Raw genomic sequence first — 27,126 nt, forward strand, 5'->3', positions numbered from 1 at the left:
TTTCATTGTGTTATGTCTGTTAGTTCCCTTTGATTACTGAACAATATTTTCATATTAATTATTAAAAATAATTACTAACTCCTTTGTTTTTAACAAATACATTTCTACTTGTTAGTAAGTGTTATATATCTCCTTGGTGCATGCAATAAACTCCATTTCACCAAGATTTTCAGTTCTGTGTTAAAAGAACATTGCTATGTAGATAAGCTTAAGATGTCTTAATTTCTGGCTATTAGAAACTAGTACTGTACTTAGCTGTATTCAGGAACAAGGAATTTTGTGCTGCATTCAATACTTTACACCCATTGAATCTGAAAGTCAATAACTCAAAAACAAATATTTACAGTTCCCTCTGACATCAGGAGACTCTGTCATTGAACCATCCAGCATGGTCAGATGACAACAGCTTCCTGATGTTGAGAGAGGGGAGGTCCAAGCGTTACTTCCGTGAAATATTTTGAAAAATTAAACATTGGACAACGGTTTTAATGCATTTTAACATACAAAAAATAAGTAAAGGAATGAAATAATTTGCTAATATTAGGCCTGCAATTCCCAAATGTATTTTAGGAAATTTTTTATAAAATTGTTTTTATAGTTAAATTGTAAATCATAAATAATATAAAAAGAATAGCATCTAAAATTATGAAAATAACTTCAGAGTCTAATAAAAAAAAAGAAATAAGTTTTTTTACAAATAATTTGTTATTTAGTAGTTCTAAAATTAGCCTACATTATATACGCATAGTAACAACTGCTATTTTACCACCGGTACAGTACGCGCGCTGAAGGTTTGGCCCTGTCGTTGCCCTACTAACCAAATAAAAACATTGACTCTCCAATGATCTGTCACGGACGGCAATGTTTAATTCTCGCTCGACAATCAACTTGCGGTTAGACCAACTTCCTGTACAAATAAAATTCTGAAATTTCGCAGATCTATTTTCCTGTTTATGCCAATGCTAATGGATGTATTAAGTTTCAATGTTTTATTACTTTTCTTCAATAAAATATATTTTAAAATTAACTGAGCCAAAATTGTGATACAAAAAAGTTTGTATGTGAGGATTTTTTTTATTATTTGGTCAGGAAACTTTCACCAGCGGGAAAGTTTTTCTGAATGAACTGAAGTTAATTTTAGATTTAACTTTTTTCAGATACATAGTTTAGGTTAGCCGTAACTTAGTCTGAAGTGGAATGTATCACCGACACCGCTGCCCTACAGTTTATGGCCTATTCACGTAAATGCAACACGGCAATACCATTTGAAAATTTAACATTGATTCACTTTGCAACAGTTTATTTCTGAAAAAAAAAAAAAAAAACACTTTAGGCCATAGTGGTGATCTGTGATAAACTAAAAGTTTAAACTTTAATGAAATTATGTTGAATTTCATTGTATTATATTCAAATAGAAAATGTTTTGGGGTGTATTGTTTATACACTAATTTTATGACAGATGAATGAATACGAAACACTGATGTATACATCTATAAACAACTGATCCTGAGAACAGGGACAATAAATACTCAGACTGCAGCGGGCCAAACATTGGCGGATGTTTGCAGAACAGTTGTTATATCGGGCAATCCACCCGTCCCCCGCCATAGTCCGCTCGGTTGACTCGGAGCCGAACCTTCAGAGCGCGTACTGTACCATTTACCTCATTGGTAATTAATTTAAATGTTCAACTTATTTTAAAATACCTGACTTTATTACTAGAATATACCACTCATTTGTGGGATCTAGCTAGTAAGCTATATTTATGAAATTATGGATGGTACTAGATTTACTTGTTTATGGACTATCTTTATCAATAAATCTCTATTTTACAAAATGCATTTGTAGAACTCATGACAATAAAAAGCTATGTTTGACACATAAAATGTTTTTAATTGATAATCAGTCTATTGCTTTCTTTTGTTTGGTGAATAGAGGAGAGAAAACAACCTCTTTTCAGATGCAAACTAAGAAATCCTTTCCTTAAGAGTTAGTAAAAATACAGCTGCATCTTTTATTTTGTTATTTTGGCCTTTTTCTTTGTCTCCTATCACAGTCGCAATTACAGTAACTTGCATCAAAACTTAAACTGTTTAAATTGTTCGGCAACGTGAGCTATATTGCCGTTGTAAACAGCTTGACGCCTTGTCCTTTTACAATACAGTATAGTACAGATTACACAACTAATAGCATAATACCTCATCTTGGTTCTGTTCCTTTGGTCCTTGATTTGGAATGGTTTATTTGTGTGACCTGCTGGCGGCACCACTGTAAATCTTCTCATCAGTGTTTGACAACATTTAATGTATGTGAAAGCTAACAAAGTTTTCTGCCGAAACGAAGCAAAGAGTAATAAATAATGGACTTTTCAAGATAAAGGGAAAGTGATAAATTGTTACATGATACAATAAATTTGGAAAAATAAATACTTATAGTTTTCAAATACAATTTAACACAGAGTCTGTTATACAACATATTGTTTGTTTGTTGAAGATTGTTTGTTTTGTGCAGAAATTCCTTGGAGTTACAACTTTTAACCTCAAAATCCGGTAATCTTTGGGAAAATCTAGTGATATGGCAACCCTGCAGTTTCCTTGATTAAGTTGGCTCAGTCAAATCCTTAGGGGTATGCTACACCTAAATACAGATGTAAATAACCTCAATCTCAGTTATTTATGCCAAAGTATTTACAGACATTTCATGCTTTGAGAAAATCTTTTAAACACTGCACAATTCAAGTCTTGTTCAAAGCATACATCGCACTCATCTAACTGCACTTTTCCTATGGAGTTTGTGTGGAGGATGATCAAATTCAGAATTCACAATTATTTTTAGACGGCAAAAAAAGCATCAAGAATCATTTCTAAATTACGTTGCAGGGTGTTGTGTAAACCTACATATGAGTGTATAGAATTAAAAATAGTAACATTGTGTTTGGGCTCTATTAGGGTGTATAAATACGATTGGATATTCTTTTGCTTTCTGGTTGAAGAATAAATGTATATGTTTTATGAGTAAAAAGCAGAGATATTTTATAGTACAGGGATCTAAATAAAATAGTTATTTTATTATTGTTTTCTCATTCAGGATTAGATTTACAGTTTCAGTAGATGAATACAATATATATAATGAGAATTCATCTAGAAACTGTTTTAGGAAAGCCCACTTTCAACAAAAGGAGTGGATATTGTACTATATAATTATTCTATTACTAAGTTATTTATTTATTTGTTTTTTTTTAATCTGTACAGGAAATAGTCAGTGAAGTGAATAAAAAGTAAAAGACTTAATAGAAATTAAATTTGAAGCAAATAAAAAGTAGTTGCTATTTCATTGGCTTAGTTTCATTCCTTAATCTTAAAAAGGGGTTCTTTGCTTTTGTCATGTTTGTCCATTTTGTGCATGTAAGTGAGATAGAAATACATTTACTCCATTGGATTACATATTAGTTACTGTAGCAACTGCAACAATGTTAATATGATAATAATGGAAAATTTACAGAAAATTTTCTGTTGCATAATAAATAAAACCAACAAATGTAAATATTTCTTTGTTTTAAGTTTTGAACTTTTTAGTTATTACACAATAGAACGTACACAGCTTCTTGTGTAAGCTAATTAAATATTGTATAACAAGATAGTTTATTTGATAAAGCCCATATGTAATACTTCTGAAAGCTTCATGTAAACTTTAAACTACTTTCCTCATTAGATCACATGTTAATTTTGACATATTACTGGTACTATATTATGTTTAAAGGAAAGTAGTTAAATAATTTGTAATTTATATATATATATATATATATATAAATATGTAATTTATTTAATTAATAATTTGTTTTTTTCTTTTCTTTAGAGTTTGGAATTGTATGGAAATCTTGATACATTATGATTCAAAATTGAAATAAGGATAATTCAATATTTTTTATCAATGAAATACGATAATGTAAAAGTTTATAAAACCAGCTACACTGTTATATGTTCGACATGGATAGTGTTCTTGGAAAAGGTTACTACTTGATATTTATGTAACAAGTTAGATAATAGATCTTTTTCAATGTGTGTATCATAATTTCCAGGAAATTATGCAAAATGCAATAAAAACACTTTCTAAATAAGAAATGTTTTGTAACATGTTGGTTGCACTAAAATTTATGTGTAACTGTTGGGGATTTTGAGGAATCCTCTGATATTGTGTGATACAAGTATTTCAACATATTTACCATTAAAAATAACATAATCTCATAAAGCATAACACAATTTTACTTAACGAAATAACATCTCATCATCTAAATAAGTCACAAAATGTAACAAATATAATTTAAGATTTCACTATTTGATTTTGTTAATTGAACACTAATTGATATTCCTTCTAATTTCAAATTGTCTTAAGTTCTAAAAACAATATTTTATGTAGTGAAAACACCTTTTTAATATACTAACTTGGTCTCTAAAATTATTGTTTTTAGTTTCTGGTAGCGCAAAATTTAATAGAGTTTTTATTGGATATGTATGCTAACCTGATTTTGATATTGTTTATTCACTTAATAACAATAAAGGAAGTCAACATTGATGTTTGTAAAGATAATGTTTAAAAATGGAATGCGTTATGATAAAGAAAGTTTTTATAGCACTAGAAGCAAATTTGTCTTGTTTTACTCAATGGTATATCCAAGTGAGGCAAAGCTTCGTGTCATTGTGCATTGAAAACACTCACTCTTGTTCCTAGTAATGAACAACTACTATTTTCCAGGTAGAGTGGAAAATGATTCTATTCTCAGCTCTAACAGCTGTTTTTGAAACTAAAAACATATAAGAAAACTAATGATTACAATGTGGTATAAAAAATAAAAGCTTATTTTGCAACAAAGAAAATTATCATTAGTATACATTTTGATTGACGAACCTAAATGAAAAAGTTTTGTAAGTTCAGTTATTTTACTTGCTAGTTTTGGCATTTGACAAAAGCAAAATATTATCTTATCTTAGTGTTAAGATTACTTTCATGTACAAACTCTACTAATAGTAAAGTAGAGTCCCGTTAATCCGACCTAATTGGGACCGAGCCCTATTCGGATTATGTGATTGTTCGGATTAGCCAGAATTACAGAATAATGCGGTTTTAAACTTGAGAATTGGTCTATTTTGTTATAGAGTTATCAACATTGTTTATTAAAACATGTTTTCTGACTGTTGCATTGTATTTCTTGACAAATAAACGTGTTTGCGAATACTAAGCACATTTACCGTATTTAGTGTGAGAGTTCTATTGTTAAGCAATGTGAGCTTACTGGATATTGTACGGGTCCACGCGTTCAATAGTTGTACGAAACTACGCGTCATCCAATAGACTCTCTTTAATGTGACAGAAGACAATAACTGAATTTATGTCTTTTAACAATTAATATTGTACTCAATAATAATATCAGTACTGTACGTCCAATTTTTGTTTGATTTCACTTTTTAATACAGTAATTTAACTGATACTTAACCTATAAGTTTCAATTTGGTACTGTATTTAACTTCATTATTTATGTACTGTACCATACACAATTTGTCTTAATAAAATACTGTATGTCTATTTAATTAAAGTTTTATTTGTTTATGTACGAAATGATGCACCAATTTTCATTTTTTATGTAATTGGTTCCTATAACCGTTCATTATCGTTATAAATAATTCCTCCTGGACCTGTTCGGATTAACCGACGTTCGGATTACACGTGTTCGGATTAGCGGGACTCCACTGTAGTTACACAGTAGATTGAATGTTGTTGAGTCTGTGTGCTAAATTCTATTTGGCAGGTTTTACTTTTTGTTCACTTTACTTATCGCTTTTTATTTTATAATTGGAAATGAAGTATCAGGATACTTTTAACTACTCACGCTAACAATTGTAAAAAAATTGTCCTCAATTGTTATTAGTGTTTAGGCCATGCTAGAAATTTCAGTTTGTATAGCAACGTGGTGTAATAATTTGCTATTAATAAATCAAGTGCCTGTATAAAATACAGTGTCTTCTTTCCGAAGTAAATCTCTCAGAATGTCAAAACCAAATAATAAAAATAAAACCTTACAGTTTTATTAGTGTGAAGTACCCGTATATGAAATAATAAATAGGTGTGTGAAAAATTATACAAGGGTAGATAAAGAAAATTAAAGATGAAAATAGTGTTTTGTGTTAATCAAATGAATTAAAAGGTTATACTGATTATGAAAATAATATTTTATGAATTGGGAAAATGCTAATGCACTGTTATCCTTCAGAACATAGTACTGGTGTGGAGACTCTCACCCAAAAATAAACACACCAACTAGGACACATTCTCTCAGGGCTTCTTTCAACAGTTCTTCAAGAGGGTGACTAGTTTTTTTTAACATTTTGATAGGTAGTACCTGACAGAAGTGATCTCTCAAAGACAGTATTTCACCTGTTAAATCTCTACCCAATTGGATAATATCTTCTGATGGAACCAGTTATCTGGAGGGGTATTTATAAGGGTACCTCATGAACATAAAAGTTGAAAAAGAGCCACCTTAAATTCTTGAAGAATGCCTATATGATCTGTACCAAAAGCTAGGCAACCCAGATGCTGCATTAACTTCCTTTTGCGGTCTTTGCTTCAATGCCATATAGTAAACAATGGTGAATATGCTATGGGACTCATTCAATATGAAAATAATGGCAGTAAATCCAATGTGTTAGTGTCATAAAGATGCATATTTTTTACAACCATATAATTTCTACACCAATCTTCATAACAGTAAGAAACTGAAAACCTCTTATGATTTAAAATGGGAAATGTCATTTACTACTGTTAAAATATTTTTAGTGTTTGAATATCACATTGAAAACAGATATGTAATAAAAGTATTTTAAAAATGTTTTAAGCAAATTAACATTCATGTTAAAAAATAGATATTTCTGAACCAACCCTTGACTTTATTTGCTCATGAAACAGAGTACATGTCAAAAACAATTGTAAGAGACCTAGGTTTGAACATCATGGCGTAAAGTTATGGTCATAACAAAAGTATTTCTCTTTTTTTATTGTATGGTCCTATACAACCAAAAGCACCTGATGTTATTGCCACTAACCAAGAATTTGACTACCTCTCACCAGCACCAAAACCAACAGTATACATTTTATTTTTGCTTTAATAACTTTCACATCTGCTAAAATGGAAAGACAGAGTAATAGGCCTTTAAAAATTAAACATAGATAATTCTAATAAATCATTTGGTTTAATATTTACAATACATGTATGTAAGTTTGGTTTGAATCATAAACAATAAATAAACACAATCTTACTAAGATATAAATTAATAATTAATATAAATTATCCTTTATAATGTCATATGAACAAGGAACAATATTTATCCTTATTTTAGAAATATTTTTTAATACTATATTGTAAATAAAATGATCTTCATTTATATATTAACTTCTGGACAGTACATACACCACTTAATTTTTCCTTAAGTAGGTCTTATAACAAACATTTCAACAGCATTTTTATGTTTATGCTGTTATCATTTGAAAATATTTATCGGAGTGTCTAAATTTTAAATTCTGTGAAGTTAAAGGTTCTATGTAATAAAGAGTATAATATTTACATTTGATTCGATCTGTCTAATATTATGATCAGTCATAACGATCTATCTGTTTTTAACATCATGACCATCAACTCCAGATGTGGTTTTCCAAATGTTTCTTTATTTACAAGAAGACTGTCCCCAGGTTGCCAAGTCAAATATAATTTATACTAAGATTTACTCTAATAAGCCTAATGTTAGTTGTGTGTCCTCTTAATAATGTTTGTACTTCCTGTAGTGTTATTTGTGATTTCTTATTGTAGTTTAAAGTATAAATAGATATAAATACAATTATACATAGATATGTCCTGTACTCATGTATATTGTAGAGGAAATTACATTTTTATACCATTGGTGTCACTTATAGCATTGAAATTTGCTGCATCACATTAAAATAATTTATTGTTTTATTTAATTTTTATAATTAAATTTATCGGTTTTTATACTATTAAAGGTTTTATTTTTTGCATTTACAGTGTAGATGAAACCCATAATTTACTGATAAATATAATATAAAATACAAAAATGTTTAAACTTTTCTGACTTAGGTTTGAAAATTCTCCGGATAGTGTATTTTTATACATATATTTTATTTTCATTAAAATAATTCTTTATTTTATGTTTTCTGAACACTCTTCTAATTGAAAACATGTGAATAAGCTAAACATCATCAAGTGGAATGAATATTGACTGACTTGTACATAATACAAAACAAACTACCGTAACATTATTTAAGTTATTTATGATTTTATAAGTTTTGTAAAACAGCTTTTTTTATTGTACAGGTATTAGCAATGATTATGAACTGAAAAATGTGAATATGAACTGACTCATGTTTCAGAATAATTCGTTACGTGTATTAATAGTGAAAATTAAAGATTAGTGATTCAATAAAATCTTGCATAGTTAATTTAATTTTTTACTAATAAATTCATCTTATTAATCTACACTACTATGATGTTCTATCAGACATCTCATATAAAATAATAACACAGCATAGTTTGTATAAACTAAAAACTTAATATTAACTATAATATTTGCTACAACAATAACATATTAAACTATGGCAATATATTTCACACAATGGCAATTAAGTTCAAGTGTGTGTGGAGAGCCTAAGTTCACATGCTGTCAATTTGTTGAGAACGGAGAGCTTAACCTAGTATCACACAAGTTGAGGTGTTGGGGGATCCGGCAGCCTAGGTGGCTGATTAACAGATCATGTCCGGATGCCCCAGTCCTGCTTGATCATATCCGATCCCTTCTCTCCAATCATGATAGTGGGGGAATTTGTATGAGCTGCTGGGATCTTAGGCATCACGGATGCATCTATCACCCTCAGCCCACGGATTCCGTGCACTCGTAACCTGGAGTCCACCACAGATGTCGGGTCCTGAGCAGGTCCCATTTTGCAGGTGCATGACTGATGGTAGATGGTGAATGAAAAGTGTCTCGCATGACACTTCCAGTAATCATCTGAGTTGAATTTGAACTGCCTGCATCCAGGGATTACAGATCTTAACAACTGGGCATTGTATTTTTTGAATGGCCTGGTGTTAATAAGCTGTTGAGTTTTCCTGACACCAGCAACAAGAATATCTAAGTCTGAAGGATCCGAGAAGTATCCCATGTCTATGATGGGACTGTGAAATGGATTTCTGTCTCTTAGCCTAACAGATCCTTTGCTTTTTGGACGAAGCACCATAGGAAAGACCATGAAACCGTCTCGTTGCTCAGTACTTTTGAACATATAATTGTAGATAGCATCTGAGATTCCAAAGTTCTTTTTAAGGGTAGGTTCAGCTGATAAAGTTCCTGCAATAAAAAGCAATTCAAGATCTGGATATCCATCAGGGTTGTTTGGATTTTGCAGGTCATAGAAACCAATTGCCTCAGAGCCACCTGGAATAGAAGGCCAGCCATTGTGGTAGTTGATGAAGTTGTTCACAGTAGCAGTGTCTTGCAGTACTCTCTCTACCTTGATACTAACAGAGTCATTCACGAGAAAAGTCATGCCACCCAGAGCTACATGATCCTGTAGGTTGTCTCCCACAGGAAGATTCTTGATCACAGGTATTCTGAGACTCTCCAGATGGCTTTTAGGACCCACCCCTGATAACATCAGTATCTGTGGAGAATTGATGGCACCCGCACTTAGGATCACTTCTTTACGAGCTCCTACATAGTACTTACGACCATTCTTCACAAACTCTACACCAGATGCACGCTTTGTAGTAGAATCTATAATGACCCTGGTAACATGGCTATTTTTGGTCACAAAAAGGTTTTTCCTGTTGTTTATCGGATGCAAGAATGCTCTTGATGTACTCCATCTTGTACCATTTTTCATGCTGGCCTAAAACAAATATTTTTATTAGACAATAATATTGTATGCGGTTTTAAGGTATTATTCCGGGGCTAAATACAAACCAGAATATATTCATATTCAAACTTTATAATTACTCCAACAGATGCCATTTATTTGTTTCACTTAACAACTTTTAATTTGAGACCAGGTTGTGTAAAAATTTTAAATTAGTAATATAGCTTTATTACCGAAAAATCTAATTACAGACATAAGGACTTATTAACAAGCCTTATTTTCAAAATGGTGGCTGCTTAAAAGAACTGAATTCTAAACAATATAAAGTGTCACTGTGTGCTAACACTCTCAGTGAGCCGCAACAATCAGCTGTTTAATATGTTTTAAACAAAAGAAACCTAAATGATACAGTTGGTAAAGATATTAATCACAGTCCAACATAATATTTTTATCAGGTGATTAGGGCAATTAAAACAGCTGATTTTTGTGGCCTACAATGAGTGCAAGGAGTCACATATTGATAGTTTAAAAAATGTTCTACGTAATTTATGAACCGATTTTCTTAAATTGGATATCATTAGATTTGCAGTTAGATTATCTAAATAAAATATGGCAACTGTTACATGTTTTATCGTATTCTATTTAAAAGATATTTATGTTTAAAGTTCTTAAGAGGTTAGTATTTTGAAAATAAAGCTTGTAAAAATTAAATTAAATTCTGAAATTAAGTCTTTGGGCATAGAGCAATTAAATTTAAACTTATTTAAACAAGCTGTTCTTAAACTAACATTTGTTAAGTAAAAGAAATATAGTGATGGCTGCTTGGGTAATTGTAGATGTTTTGAAAGTTTGAATATTGTAATTTGGTTTGTCTTTGGTCCAGGAATAATGTTTCAAAAGGTTGGTAGAGAGTGCAGGGACACTCTGTATAATATCTGCATTTCAAAAGACTGAATGAATTAAATTTGTTTGTCTGTTTTATCGGAGTCATTGTCCTGAAGACAAAATATGAATGTTTAATGAGGTTTAAATATAAAACTTCTATATTAATGTAATATGTGAAAAGTTAATTATCTGGATTGGATACAGTGTGAATGCTAACCTGATGGTAAGCAAAGCCAGGTTGTGTGGCAGCATTGTAGTCCACATATCTCTGGCCGGTCTCAAGACCAGCCTGGACAAAGGCCACGCCGAGGGGGGAACGGAAGGGAGGGTTGGAGACGGTGAGGTACCCACCACGGTGGTGGTATTTGGTATCTCCCATCATGCTAGGTATGTCGATGTCCTCAGACTTCTTGAAATAGGGTAGAACATCACGGAAGCTCCAGCCTTTGTTGCCCATTGCGGCCCATTGGTCGTAGTCACGATGGTTGCCTCGAGTGAAGATCATATAGTTGAGGACACTGCTGCCGCCCATCACCTTACCACGAGGGATCTTGCAGCGCTGCTGGTCCATTGCTGTAAGCAGGAAATTACTTTAATGAAGGGGCTGAAAACTTTCTATTTACATTACTAAACATTCTTGAAAACACTAGTTTTGTACTCAAATATAATGGGGATCAACACACTAAGACAGGGTAGAAAGTATCCACATTTTCAATAAAAACAGAATCTGTCTTTGGACAATTTATCTCAAATGTAACAGTTCTCTATTTGCTTTTCAGTGTGTGAAAATGTAATTAAAATCCTCTGAAAATGTTTGAGATATTTCTTTTATTAATATAGTTTTATTTTTCTGATTCAGAAATTGAAGGAAATTCATCAGCTGACTTAGGAAGTATATTTTCTGTATAAGTTGACATATTATTTAAGGTTTTATTTGTTTCGTAGTGTTATTGCCCAGTCATCGGGCCTCGTCTACAGTCATCTGATGAGATTTAATTTTTAAGCTGGTTGTAAATTGGTGTGGACCATATATTTGTACTTGATGCAATTCAATTCAAGGGAAGTTGTATTAATTGTATCGTACCTAGAAATAAGTAGAAATTGAATTGTTTTAAACAGAGTTGGGGATAGAGATATTTACTCTTGACGTGATTATTTCTCCTCTCTTTAGTTGTGTGACTAACATAGTTTTAAACCATGTTTGTTTTAATTTATTTTATAAGTCACAAAAGAAAAGTTAATATTTAAATAGTTCAGTTAATCGTGTATCCCCATTCAGAAAAAATGGACAATGTGTATTTCAAAATAATATTAAGTAGCCTCAAAATCTAAACGTTTGACTAGTATGTGACTGGTATGAGAGGTAGAGATTCAGAGAATTCAATGTGTGTCCAGTTCACTTAAAAACAAATTGTTCTCAGATATGTTCTTGATGAGAAAAGTATCAATATCTCTTCTGAAATGAGTTGTAAAATTGTGAGAAGCAAGAATGTAGCCAGGAAAAAATTTTGGGGGGCCAGACAAATGATATTTTCCTGTACTGGACAGAGAGTAAGGCCTCATTTTATTCTAAAAAGTTCTTGACCTGTTTATTTCTTAAGAACGATCTCTTAGTAGTACATGTGTGTAATACTGAATTATTTAAATAATAATAATTGTTTAATAAAAAAAGTACCTAATTGAAAAATTGAAAATTTGGGGGAAGGTCCAGATGCCTTGGACGGGTCACTGGCTACGTCCTTGGTGAAAAGTAAAAATTGTAAATTGAACAAGACTATCCAAGATTGTGTCTAGTTAGCAAAAGCTGTAGAGTATGCAGTAATCAAAAAGTTAAATTGAAAAATAGAAACTATATACATTCTAGATATTAGGAGAATAGGAAAAGGTTTTACCATAGCTAAAAAAAGAATTCAGTTGTTAGTATAACTGTTGTAAGGAAAACTAACAGTACTTTTAAAATGCTTGGATTCATGCTGTGGTTGCACAGATAAGGATATATATATATATATATATATATATATATATAATATATATATATATATATCTAATGTCGCAAAAACACTGATTAAATATTCAGTCTCTTGATAAAACATAGAACCTTCACCTAAGCACAAATAGCAAATGTTACAATAAAACATGAATTAATTCAATATAGGTGTTATCAAATATGAAACTAAATTAAAAAATTTCCCTTTATTTCGAATGTCCCTGAATGCCTATATTATCACACACGTAAATGTGATTAAGAATTATATAGGCTGAGGGAAATTTTGAAAATTCAAATGTATTACATTTAAGCATACTCATTTACAGTATATGTTTGACAGCTTTGTTATATTGTAATTTACCATAAGTTTTGCAAAATTAGCCTCTAGTTATTTTTTAACCAACAAAAAGGCTGCAAATCATCACGTTTTACATGTAATAGAGAATATAAACATCTCATTACCCAATACTCTTACTACTTTATATGCAGCTATCCTGCTCTACACAGTTACAATAATTGTGCTGACCTAATGGGTTGTAGGTTACTTACAATGTTAAATAGCTTGTAGTTGTACTAAATGCTACAAATATGTTGTTCTAATAATGGCTCTTTAACTTGATACTACAAGCTGTTATTAAAATAATCGATCAGTGATTTATTCAAACACGACATATTTCTGGTTTTAGTGAAAACATTTTAGTCTTTTTCTATAATTCTACATTATCTTTCTTCATCCATGCTAGAATTTATATTGTGTTCTTTCTATCACATAATCAGTGAAGTTCACTGTTTCCAAGTACATACCTAAACAGTACGTCTTGGACGACACAGTGGTGTACTTCCAGTTGGCATCAGAGAACTGCAGTAGGTTGGCCACAATTGGAATATCCATAACATAGTTTTCTTCTTGACCTGCTTCAATAAGTAAAACTTTCCATTCTGGATTCTGAGAACAACATTTAAAATATTAAGTAGTTTTATTCAGCAAATTAAAGTAAAAGAAATCAACTCATAATCCAGTAAATTAATTACTGATTGAGAAATACTCACTTAAATAGGTATAAAATGTATTTTGGAATCAATTACAGTATAATGAATTGACTCACGGTCAATCTAGACCTGAAATTTGTAAAACAAGTAATATTTCTTCAAGGGATGCTAAACGTTACAGCAAAAATATCTATACTGTTGAAATCCCATGTTACATCCATATGAGGAAGGGCGCTAGCTCTAGCCATCAAAAAAGAGAGGCTAGCTCTGTTCCAGTGAAAGCATGCAGGAGATGGCAATCTCTTATATTTTATCTTGCAAAAACCTACAACACTTAGTCAGCCCATTTACTCCAACCATTTCCTCCTCCACACTAATCTGGATCTACCAATCACCACTTTTACTCCAATATCTCGACATTTGTTAGTGATGTGCTGCTTCTGGACATCCATTGGGTTGCCCTTGTGTAAATGACACATCGGATTTTGCTATACCCAGTGTAGGTTCCTTTGGCATGTACAAACCAGTTAGAAGTGAACCCTTTTGGGGGAGTCTAGTTTTAAATAAAGGTGTGTCAACTCCACTAACTCTAAAACATGCACTTAATAAAAACAAAATGCAACAGTTAATTCTCTCAAAAAGTTGAAAAAAAGAAAAGTCAAGGAAATTATAGAGAGTCTGCAGTTAACTCTTTCACAGCTATTAAAAGAGAGAAACTAAAACACTTTGACACACAAGTGTGAATCTTAATAGTATTCTTCCAAACATGTCAGTTGGCTGTGACCTGTACGATTAAAACCTTCTAATATATTTTGAACTAAATTCAATTATTATCTAATTTTGAATTATGACTGCATACCATGAAGTTTTAAAACGTGTTGTATTGAATTTTTTCTTTAAATTGCATATGAATTTTGTGTAAGAGTAAGTCCATTAATATAACTTATGTATTTTCACTCCCATTCCGATGAATAGTGGGGCGCCATTTGACAATGGAAATGATTGCAGATTCACTTACTTTTGACAGTGTTCCTGTGGATGTGATGATTGATTTAAGATCAACAGTTTGACCTATGACGAAATTTCCCTGTTCATTCAATTTATCATTTTTATTCTATTATATCATCTTCCATCTTTACGATTAGTGCTAAAATATTCTACATTTGAAGTTTGTTTTTGATGGTGGAAGGATTGTGAAAGAAACAGGATTTTTACTGACATTTGCTTTTGTTTAGTGATACAAATAATCAGCAACACTACGTTTCGAGATCTGCAATCTCATCTCTTCTTCAGGTGAATAAGTAACCTAACACATCTCCAGGAAGGTTCACTTCTGGCTTGTTTATACTTTCTAGTTGAACCCACACTGGGCACAGCAAAAACCGATGTTACTTAAATCTGGGCAACCTTATTGATGTCCAGTAGCGACACATCACTACTAACTGCAAATGTCAAGGTTCTGGGGTGCAAGTGCAATTCGCAGGTCTAGTCTACTGCAGGAAATGACTGTTGGAGTTGGTGGGTTTCGTTCCCTAAGAGTCAAAGGTTCTTGCCAGCGTAGACATAAGAGTATGCCACCCCTCTGCCTGCTTTGAATGGAGAGGCTGGTTCAGAGCTGGCTTTCCCCTTCTTCCGATGGGACATTACTTGAGATTAGTGCCCTAAATTCTTCCTCGTCTATCTCGACAGGAAGTGGCTCCTACCCCCAACATTACCCATCCAGAATATTCTGTCATTCCGAAAGCATGGCAAAGGTACTAAATCAGTAACACATTTTGAGATCTGCAATCTGATCTCTTCCAAAGGATCATTCCGAGAGCAGGGCAAAGGACTAGATTTAATTTCTAAGCTTCCTGTCCTAGGAGAACAAAACCTAACACTTAAATACAATCTAGTTTTAAATAAAGGTGTGTCAACTCCACTAACTCTAAAACATGCACTTAATTAAAAGAAAATGCAACTCGAATTATTAAAACTGAACAACAGAATATAGGTCACAATAGGTCTGCATTCACTGACTAACCACCTAGAAATGACCGTTTTGGCGTGCTCTGCCAACACAGTTCTAACAGTGGAGTTGATACACAACATGGTGGTTGTGATTCCTGACTCATATGTATCACATAGCTCTGGTATTGTTTGTTTATTTTAATCTAGATTGTATTTATGTGTTAGGTTTTGTTCTCTTAGGACAGGAAGCTTAGAAATTGAAAGTAGTCCTTTGTCCTGCTCTCGGAATGATCCTTTGGAAGAGATCACATTGCAGATCTCGAAACGTGTTACTGATGTTTTTATATAACTGAACGATGGCAAATTTCCGGAAAAATTCTGTTTCCTTAAAATTCTAATATTTAATATAATATTAGAATATCCCATTTTTAGACAAACTATAACTCTGTGTTTCGTAGTTGCCTCTGAATGTCAGGCATATTAAAGCAAGAATGGATATACGGTAGTAAATACCTCAGTGAGCCTGTTGGCGACCACACAGCCGGCAGAGCCAGCGCCGACCACGATGAAGTCGTACTCCTTGAGGAACGTGTTTCGATCCTTGGGTTCCAAGTTGCTGTGTCTGACCCCTTCGAGGAGGAATTTGAACACACCACCCAAGGTCTGAGCGTAGCCTCCAAGTACGAGGGCTAGCAGCACCACAGGTGCTGCACACCACAACTTGACATGCATGGCTTCTGAAACAGTTAAAAGAGCCATCGTAAGTACTCGAGGGATGACCATTCTAACGTCGATACAGATGTGTGTAGCGAGATGTACTACCCGTCTTTGTTATTTACAGAAGCATCAGGAATAATACTGAATCTTCCAAAAGTCCCAATAAAATTTTCAATTGTGCATTCAGAGATGCAGAAATCGAATTCAGCGTTAGAAGTGAACCTTTGCGTGTGAACGTATTATCTGTGAGCATAGAAACAATATTTTATTTTATTAGTGGCTCATACTCCTCAAAGAATCAGCCTAGATCTTGGGAAAATCGTAAATTAAAGGACAGATTCGTGTGAATATCACTTTACCGATTTTGTGGAGGTGAAAACTATGGCATAACAATTATGAAATTTGAACGAACATGACAAAAATGCTGGGCATCATAAGGCATCACTAAACTGATAGTTTGTGAAATATGAAATGTTTACATACAGTTGGTAATATACGGTGTCCTCAGGACGTTGGAGTTTTGCCGAATGTGCAACTTTTCTTAAAGTAAAATGATAAAAGGTTGCTGAATATTTAATAAATCTATATTTCAATATGTACACGTTTATACGCTCCAATTAGGTATAGTTCTGTTTGATAAATATTTCGGCTGATATACGAATATTGAGAGTAATACAGTTAATTCAGTGTTCAACTGGAGGGATTGAGAAATGTTGAATATTCCCTGATCATACTTCGTAAACGTGTTCGTAGTGTAGATTTTGTTACAATTTCATACCTATGTTACCGATCGTCTGAACAACACCAGCTTACATAAACCAATATTGTTGGCGAACGTGGAGATGAAATAACTGAGCATCGTTGAACAGTAGTTTATAATAACATTGATGTAGACGATACTGAATCCAATTATGAAATGCTTATTATACTTGCACATCTGAAGATAGCAAATACTGCGGAGACAAGGCGCCTTCAAATTGTGAACTGCAATTAGGACATGCTTAGGTATAAATATTGCATCAAGGTGTTGGAAGGAGCAGTAAAACTTGATATACTGTTAATCGTTTTTGGGTTGGAATAAGTTGTTATTTTAAACAAAGTTTTGTCAAAGTCCTTTAAAATATTTTTTCTAAAGACAGGAAAAATAGAAAAATATACAGGAGATATAATTTATTGTAGTATAATTTAGGGACATCATAGACCACAGACAAACGATTGAAGAGTATAATAACTTTTTATTTTTTTTAGTATTTACATGGAATATAACTGGAGGGAGTGACATGCTTTTATCGATAAACAATTTTATGTTAACATTCCTAAGAAAATATTTAATGAAACATGTAATTTTTAAAAGTTATATTTGATTAAAAATTTAATTTTTTTAATAATTATTAGTAATGTAATTCCCTAATCTTATACACACAGTACAAATCACAATTTTATCTTCGGCGCTTCTACTGGGACTGGTTACAAAAAGCCTCCTCAATTTCCTTTTTGAAATGCTGAAATTCCTCGTGGAGTATTACAAATTCCCTTCAAAAAACTTATATTATATGGATTTTAAAATTTGCTAACAAAAAAAACCGTCACCTGAAAACTACTTTTACAAGTTTGTATACAAGTTTGAAACACAGCTTTTCATATTGGAATGGTGGTATTTATATTAATCTTTAAAAAACTAATTTTATAATATATTAAGCTTATAAATACTACGATAATAAAATTTATGTCTATTGTATGCGTTATTTATCGTTCTCTCAGTATCTGAAATGCTCTTCTACTATAAGGTGTCTGAGATAATTCAGTTATACTCGTATTTTTGTGCACGCGTATCAGAACTAAAATGGATGGTTATAAGAGTATCAAATTATGAATAATATAATCTTAGAAACAAAATTATCGTTTCACATGCTTAGCCCTTATGACGGCCTCTCTTTCAACTCCCGTGAAATTAGCGCGGCTGACGATTGGAAAGATTATAATGAATGACCCCTGTACTTGTACTTGAGAGAATGAAAGATATCATTCTTGGAAATATTAATGTCATATACAGTTAATAGTTTCGCAAAGTTTGTTTATACGATAAATGGGCCTACAACTTAAGTTGCTGATCTAAAGAGAGTCCAGTGTTCTTTTTTGTTCCAACTACTTGTGTATATATGTTTATGGCAGTCGAAACAAATATAGTACCGTAGCTGTTGTTTATTAGATAACAATCAACACAATACACTTACATTACAGTAGACTGGATTTTATTAACAAATAGTTTGTTTTATTTGCCATTAAGCAAACTGTGCCAAATCACTATTTATGCTACGTGTTAGTGACGCCCTGTCGTAAACAGAATATACTAGTGCTGTATCATCAGCATAAACAAACACTGTCATAGTTTAACTGCGTGTCTAATGTCTCTAATGACTTGATAAAAACATAATAGGCGCAAGAATGTCGCCCTGTGTTGCTGTCGTTTTTCCTGTTTGTATTCCTTATCGTCTTGTGTCACATTTGTAAATATTCTATTTAAATCTATATTAGTAGTTATAGCCCACTTTTCGATGAATAATGTCTTCAGAATCTTGCACTTTCCATATAACTGAATTTCCCGGATGTTTCTACACAAATATTAAAGTATTCAATAGCATGTATACTACTAGTATTTTACGTACAACAAAGAGCGTGCATAATTAAGATTTTACTGTCATGGTGAGAGCATTAACAACATCACGATTGATATACATTAGAGATTTCATGGAAGCTATTGATATATTCAACTGCAGGCTGTACGATTAATCTGTGAGTATAAATTAGGGCAAAGTCCTCATACATGACGACACCACCTGCCTGGTTGTCTGACCTCGCCTGACACGTCATGTCGCGGCATGCCGCACCTGTTCTCTCCGCTCTTAATCCGTACCTCAATCAATATTATTATGTTATGGATAAGTGGAAAACAATTCACTCATACTATTTATTATCTTGCTGTAAGGTCTTCTGATACCAAGTGTCCCCAAACTATTGAGACTCACTAATAATTACGGACAATCTTGCCCATTTCTGCTTTTTAACTGATTAAGGCTCTCTAATTCTGTATGACGCGCGTTTAAGTTTTTTTTAACTAGATAAGAGTATTTTTTTTTTTTGGAATTGACAAAAGCAAATTTTCATGAATATACATTTTTTTTATTTTCAATCAGCCTATCGGCACTGGTACGTATGAATAACAAACAACCACTCCATGACTTCCGTTATGTGTAACTAATAAATATCATTCAAGTAGAGAAAGATTGTCTTATTTGTATCAATTATTGGTCTTCCCACTTCACCCGCAATAGCGAGCCAAACATTGCTCCTGACTCACTGGTCTTTGTTCAACACAGTTCGAACAATACAGGGTGTGGTGTAAAAGAGCATCCATGACCTCTCATTTTCTTGTAAAGAACAGTTAAAGGTCGCATAAATTCTCGTCACCGTTTGAAGGTTATAAACCAGCTGTCGTTGATTATTTATAAAAAAATAAGCGTATTGCGAGTTTTGAAAGATGAGCGCGTTTTGTCTAGTAACTTCTAACGTAACTATCGTTTCCCCGATGATTCCAGGGACATTTTCTCGCTATGGGGTAACTCTGAAGACTACTGACGAGGATGTCATATTATGTTCGCAATTGCCCTGACGTCAGTGAAATAGTCTACACACTATGCAATAGAATTACCAGTGTAATGTCTTTAATTTAATATGTCTCGGAAAACAAATAAAGTTAATGGGAATCATATTCAGCTAATGGGTTAATGTAACTCGATCAGTAGCGATGATACATATATTCAGCCCGAACAGCTTCATAATGGTCACTTGACCTTTCTTCTACATTAAGGATACTTGTCGCAGCCATAATCATCAAAACCGCTTTAGAGTGACCTTCTACTTACCAAAATCGAAAAAGAACGTCGTATAGGTATGGGGACATTGTCAAAGAGTAATTCTCGCAAGGCCAGCACAAAAACTCGCTAACTTAATCAGCTAAAAGTTTGTAAACAGTTACAAAAATATTTTTGTTTCGCTAAATATTTCTAAGCACTCAGTGTTTGTGTTAGAGAGAGGTCTACGCGTTTATATTGTACGTCTCACGCCTTGTTGCGTTACGGACTTGTTCTAACTCAACCAAAAGCTTGACAGTGTTTACAAATTAGCTCATCTGACGTTTCTTAGCCTCGATTAATTAAGCTGGAAGACGCTTATCACGTACTCTTTCTAATTATTTGGATATACTAACCCAACCCAAAGCGTAGCAGTGATGACAAACAACCTCATATGACATGTCTTACCCTCGGTTCATTAAGCTGGAAGAAGCTTGTCACGTACTCTCGCTAATTCTAATTTCAACTACTAACGCAACCGCAAGCTTAGCAGTGACGACAAATTATCTGAACTGAACTGAACATGCAAATGTTTAAATAAACTGGAAGAGGCTTGTCACGTACTCTTGGAACTCATTCGGGTGTATTAACCAAACATAAGCAGTGATAACGCACCTCAAGCTGTTGAACTATTAATTACGTATCCACACAAGTAACATATCTGCTATTCTTCGAACGAATTCATTCGGTATTGATATTCACTGAAGGTAGGAGTGTATTATAGAAGCGAGATTGCATAATACAATATGCGTTCAATGGACATTTCGCTATTGAGAGTTGAGTCATGTGTTTGTTAGAAGTATTGTCTTCACAGAGTGCATTTTATGATATCACAATCATAAAGACGTGGCGTCGTACGCTACACTATTAGAAAATGAGATCATACGCTCTTAACCTAGTTTCTTAAAGACATTGCAGCTCGTGATTTACCGCTTGATTGTCGACTATGCTATTCATGTAATTGTAATTGTACTTTGCTTGCGAAAATCGCCAAGCCGTTAGGATTCTGAATCATTCTTTTGTGTTGAATTTAAATGTGATTTTTTAGTTTTAAGGCAAACTGACGGGAAACCCTTTTGCAGGCATTAAGGCATTGTGTAATAACAATCTGCACGGTTAGTTGTGTTGTGCCTGTGGAACGCTTCGACGTTTTCTTTAGGAATGCTTAATTTTGAGTTTTGCCAATAAATTTTGGGGGATAATATTATGGGAAACAGAAGATCAGTCACGATTGGGTACTTGTAGCCAAGTACGAAACGCCTCGAAACGTCTGAATCGGGTGCACCTGCTAGGCGAGAGTTGTGTGGCGGCCTCAGTGGCGTCATATACAATTATACACTGCAGTGAGTCCGGCAAGAGGAAAACAAACGGATGATTCGGGATGTGAACAGTCGTTGCACCACGGACCGAAGGTCGGGGCGACGGAGCGAGCGAAAGTTCCAGGCGAGTCGAGGATTGCGCTTTGCATCAAGGACGATGTAAGAACATCATTCAGTAATGTATTGGGGACAGTAGACTTCCTAGATTGTCAGTTTTTTGCTTGCGACTTAGTTGTGTTGTTCGCTATAAATCGCATTATAAAATATACATAAACCTAATCCTATTGTTCTTATACGGTTCCGTTGTAAGTATAATAAAATATCAACACTTGATCGAACACATAGGGTTGTGCAATTGGTTTTGGAATGGGTAAATATTTTGTAAAAAATAGTCACAGCCCGTTGAACTATATACTTTTTATGACTCCACGGTAAGTTAGGAAAATAATAAGTGGGTACATCCTCAAACCAGGGCTACAAAACACGGTTGGAAATAAGAATGTACATTTTTATAGTATGTATATAATTAAATGACGTGATTTTATGGTTAAAAAAATAATTCTCCAAAATTATATTGTATTAAATAAAACATGTCATTTTCTAAAATTATAATTCATATACATATTGCAAAATTCAAAACCTCGTCTTCATCATTTAAAAAAATCGCAAAATTCCTACGGGTTTAATTTTTCGTCAAATGAAATGTTGTTATCTTTATGTTTTCGGGGAGGTTATCTTGCGCGGTTTATGGGTATAAATTAAAAAAAGGCAACAAAAAATAAATAGTACTCCCTCCTCCTCCCCCCAAGTGACATTGGGATCCCTTCCAGAAGTGTGTTGCACTAAGTGGTGTATTGCAAAAGCGTCCTTCAAAAGAAGCTTTAATTGCGTAGAAAGTGTAAGAAAATGCAAAAGAAGCCGGTTTCAATGCAAATATTAACCGACAGATAAGTTTTCAAGCGTGCTCATGGAGTGCAGCGAAAAATATACAGTTTTAATTAATGTAAATGCCATCTAAATTGAGACAGAAAATCTCATGCAACAGGCTAGCACGCACAGCTTATAGCAGAAAACTTTATCATGCGGAAGTTTTTAGAAGAATGGAAGAATATTCAAATAACATTGTGAACACGAGAGGAAATAAACGTGACCTTGGCACCTTCCCAAAGCTGTCCGACGCCGGCACACCCTCTGATAAAACATCGCCATTGTTATTCTAGCAGTGTAACTTATAAATTACACCTCCAACCATGTTTAAACCACAGGCATGACCGAATGGTAATGTATGTTCAGGTGGTTGAAATATTTTGTCTGAGTAGGCTTACTTGAGAACTGCTCGTTACTCGGCAGCCGGTGCTTGTGTGATTGTAGCAGTGAAGTACTGGGCAGAGCCGCGAGACGCCATAAAAAAGCCATCAATCAATTTACGTTGTACCAAGTTGTTAAATAGTGGTAAGTATTTCTCATCTAAATAAATAAATGTAGTGTTACCACATGTATTCTGGACCATGGGACCTCCCCACGTACGCTCGGCAATATCAACGATACCAAGGTCTATCTGAATAAATTTCCTTGCATTTGGCGTCGTACTTTGCTTGACCTCGCTTCGATTTATCGTAACAAGCAAAATTCTATGTCTATTTGAGTTTACATCAAATCTCGTAGTCGTAATGAGTGACCATGCGTAGTGGATTAAAATACTAATATCAAGCTTCAATTAGTCGTCAGACATTATTATATCGTCAGTTGAGTAATAAACAATAATATAATAAAGCATTACACAACAAATAAACAAAAAGAAATAGAGCAATAATTTTACAACAGCCGCGTATTGTTGTGAAAAGATAGATATCGGTTAGCGACGGTTTTGGATAGAGGAATTTTTTGGGGTAATTTTTGATATTTTTACTCGCTGTTTTCGAGATGATTTAGGTACATGATTGTAATGCTCAAATGTCATACGATGGAAAAAGTTTCGATGTTTTGTAAATTTGAAAATGGCCAAAAGACATTAAGAGTAATCCAGAGGGCATTGCGAAATACGCCCTCTCCCCCTAGCTGGGAGTTTTTTGTAAAATTTTGAATTTTATAATACTAAAATGAAGATTCCGCAGTCCTGTAACAATTCTACAATTACGCAACCAAGAATAATAATATACACAGAATCAATGTTTTATCAATGTTTTTAGAATTTACCAGAGTAATATATTTATAAAATCTCAACCGAATAATAGGTTTTGTTATATGGTTTCTAGGTATATTTTTGTCCAATAGTTGCGCTTCGATGTTAATAATAATATTTCTTTATTACAGTAAAACAATTAACAAAATTGTAATGCATAATATAGTAACAAATGCATAATATGTAAAGCGTTATTTCATAATATTGATTAAAAAATCTATAAACCAAACCTATCTTACGTTATCATAGGCACAGTCAATTCCACATATTAATGTGTGAACCTAACAATATATTGTATTTTGCATCTTTTGGATATCAGAAAAAGAGAAATAGAATAGAAATAAAGTGCTAATTTTCATTCCAGCGGTCCATCATAAACTCATCAACGGAGTAAAATGTCTTTGACAACAAAAACTTTTCTATGCTGTTCAGTTCTGAAGTTGTTCCTGTCTCTGGTCTCGTACTGGTGTACGTCCCTGCCTTGAACCAGTTCACATTTGAATCGGCAGTACAGAGTGACATCGAGAATATAGAGGCTGGGTAAGATCAAAAATCCAAGCTCCCTGAAGGCAATGTTAAATACTGTCAACCGATGACCTGGATTGGGCATCTCCACTTGGCCAAGAAAAGATGACTCCAAGTTACATTGGAGAAGTCGGCAGAACCGAAATAGAGAGTATGCCCTAAAAGTGCGCTAAATCCCATCAGACCAGTTTTAGCTACGCTTTAATTGTAAATGATACGTAGTGAATGGAGAGAGTTGCGGCCTTTTTCGGAAGCAGCTGCGATTCACCATGACACGCCGTGTCACAGATGTGAGCGAAGAGAATGCCACCTCTAAACGCAACTGGATGTCTTCATCAACTTGACTTTTGCTATTGCCCTTGCATCACCTCGTCACGTCGCGGTCGGTTGTCATTGCCTACTCACTATTGCCGTGTTTGCTGAGGGGTCCTTAGCCCAGTAGTGGTTTCCTCACCGACATCCAGAGTCCAGCTGGTGACGGGTGCGGACACGTTTATAACACACCATTAAACAATTACTACACCAAACAAAATTTGTTTACTCTTTGTTTAAACAATTTACACACTGATGTGTGTTATTCAGAAGCAACATGTACTAGTTATACTGATTTACAATTATACTCATTTGTGTTGTCAACTTGTTTAGGCTTATGTTGCGTCGTAAATGTGTTGAAGTTTTTACAGAATTTATCATTTTTCAATAGGTTAATTGTGTAATATTAGTTAGCTTACAAATTTTATACCATGAAGCCTTTCTATTTTTGTATCGTCCATATACTTTCTGTTCTAAGCTAGAGTTTTAAACGTTTTCCAGTACGTCAAAATTTCAGCGTGTATCCACCTATATTTTATATTTATTTTATTTTATTTTATTCACTAACGGCATACACCATTTTACACTATTACAAAAAAATATAAAGATGGCCAACAAGTGTAACAAGAAATTTAATTTATTAATTTAATAATTATAATTTAATAATAATAATTAATTTAATATTAATTTATTAAAGAATTTTATTTATCTTTGTTCAAGCTTTTCTTTCTTATCATATAGAAAAACAATTTTTCACCTAACTTTTACTTTGAAAAATACAGTGATTGGGCTCAGTCCAATTCATCCATTCCCTCTAGTTATACCTTATTGGTGGCAAGTGTCTGAAGAAGCACAATATCATACATACATGTTATACATGATTTCATTTTATTTTTATGGTCTTATTAACCGACAATTATTATTTTAAGAAGGAATTTCAGAAAATACTTCTGGACATGCAGATTTAGTTACGTAGGAAAACTTCGGAAATCAAATTAGGCAGATCTGAAAAATTTCCATCGAAACAGGTTTATGAAAATGGTCTATTAAGTGTTATTTGACCGGTACTCTAGTACCCCTGTAATCTGTACTCACGTTTTAAATCGCCATCAAATCACCAGCTACTGATGTGAACCTTTGCTAAAGACAATGGCGCAAAAAACGACTTAAGAAGAAAACTGATAGTTCCAATATCAACTAGTTTTCAAGGCCACACCTGGCGTCCAAGGGTTTATCTAATAACCAATGCGTCATCCTCAGCTATTAGCCACATCTGAGACTGATATGTCGGGCATATTAGTTGTCGTAGAGACAAATTGGAAATATCTAGTAAATTAATAATTGTTTGTCAGATTCTAATTGTATATTGTGCGTTTTAACGACATAATCCAAAATTTCCAAGTTTTTGGTATTTCACCATTCGTACATATATCCACGAAAAGGTAAATTTAATTACTGTCTTGAAAATTTACTGCTTTAAATATGCGTAAATTTGTTGTAACAGTATTTTAAAATTAGAAGGCCAATATTCACTAAATAGTAAAGGCAGAACAAATGAAAATGCAAAAGTTACTAACATAAATTAAAAGTAAGGGAGTAACTGCAAAAATATTTATTTCGAGGGAAAGAATTACGGAGTGTCCTAACGATAAGAGAGCCGAACCACTGACTGAAGCCTCCGAAACATGGCTTGATTATAAAAACCATTCTGAGCCTATCTCCCTGTATACATTCAGAGTAATTCCAAATATTTTCAAATACACTTATTGTTTTTCTGCAGTACGTATTGGTTATATTGTCAAGGAACTGAAACAATGTAAAACATCCTATTGTAGCTTTATTTGTTACAAATATTAGTTTAAATTTAATTTTACATAAATATTTTTTTCTATGATATGTAAGCTATAGATGATAATATTTCAATACTAGTATCGGTAGTAAGTAATCTCTTAGTTTAGTGAAGGCGAAGTGCTGCAGAATGATACTGAAGCGTACACCCCCTGTAACGCTAGTAGTCTGTTCGGTCCACGTGCAGTGGATGATACCGGGCACCGGTCGTGTTACGACACTGGACTCAAGGAGAGAGCACGGTGTCCCAGTGACAGGCGGTGTAACCCTGACCATGGGCCGCTCTCCGGTCCGTGGCACTCGTCACTCTCACATTGCGGCTAGTATACAGGCAGTCGGGCAGTGTACGGAGGCTGCAACCTTGAGACTGCAAGCTGTGGTCGTCGAAAAAATGCGAGCAAAACAATACCGATACGGAGGCAGGAACTGTCTCAGTGAGATATACGGCATGGCGCAATCCTCAATTTCATTGTAATCACTCACATTACACGGTCACGAGTATGTGTTGTTTTGCATTTTTTAACGGTTACAAAAAAGTTTGTTTACATTTTTCCTTAATTCTAGTCATGCTGTTACAATTAG

General features: G+C 33.5%; 2 protein-coding genes across 2 annotated transcripts in view; one reads left to right on the forward strand and one right to left on the reverse strand.

Annotated features, from left to right (window-relative positions):
• The window catches only part of LOC124369504 (flotillin-2), a 428,795-nt gene that overhangs the window by 8,335 nt on the left and 393,334 nt on the right, over window positions 1-27,126 (forward strand). The window lies entirely within an intron of this gene.
• LOC124369502 (glucose dehydrogenase [FAD, quinone]-like) overlaps window positions 7,226-27,126 on the reverse strand; it is a 43,465-nt gene continuing 23,564 nt past the window's right edge. Inside the window, exons 2-5 of the mRNA XM_046827516.1 lie at window positions 16,244-16,467; window positions 13,595-13,736; window positions 11,021-11,376; window positions 7,226-9,951 (exon numbers count right to left, since the gene is read on the reverse strand). Coding sequence (XP_046683472.1) covers window positions 8,815-9,951; window positions 11,021-11,376; window positions 13,595-13,736; window positions 16,244-16,462 — 1,854 coding nt within the window. The 5' untranslated portion in view covers window positions 16,463-16,467 and the 3' untranslated portion in view covers window positions 7,226-8,814. The remainder of the gene's footprint in view (window positions 9,952-11,020; window positions 11,377-13,594; window positions 13,737-16,243; window positions 16,468-27,126) is intronic.

Source organism: Homalodisca vitripennis, chromosome X (genome assembly GCF_021130785.1).
Source record: "Homalodisca vitripennis isolate AUS2020 chromosome X, UT_GWSS_2.1, whole genome shotgun sequence".
Lineage (NCBI taxonomy): Eukaryota > Metazoa > Arthropoda > Insecta > Hemiptera > Cicadellidae > Homalodisca > Homalodisca vitripennis.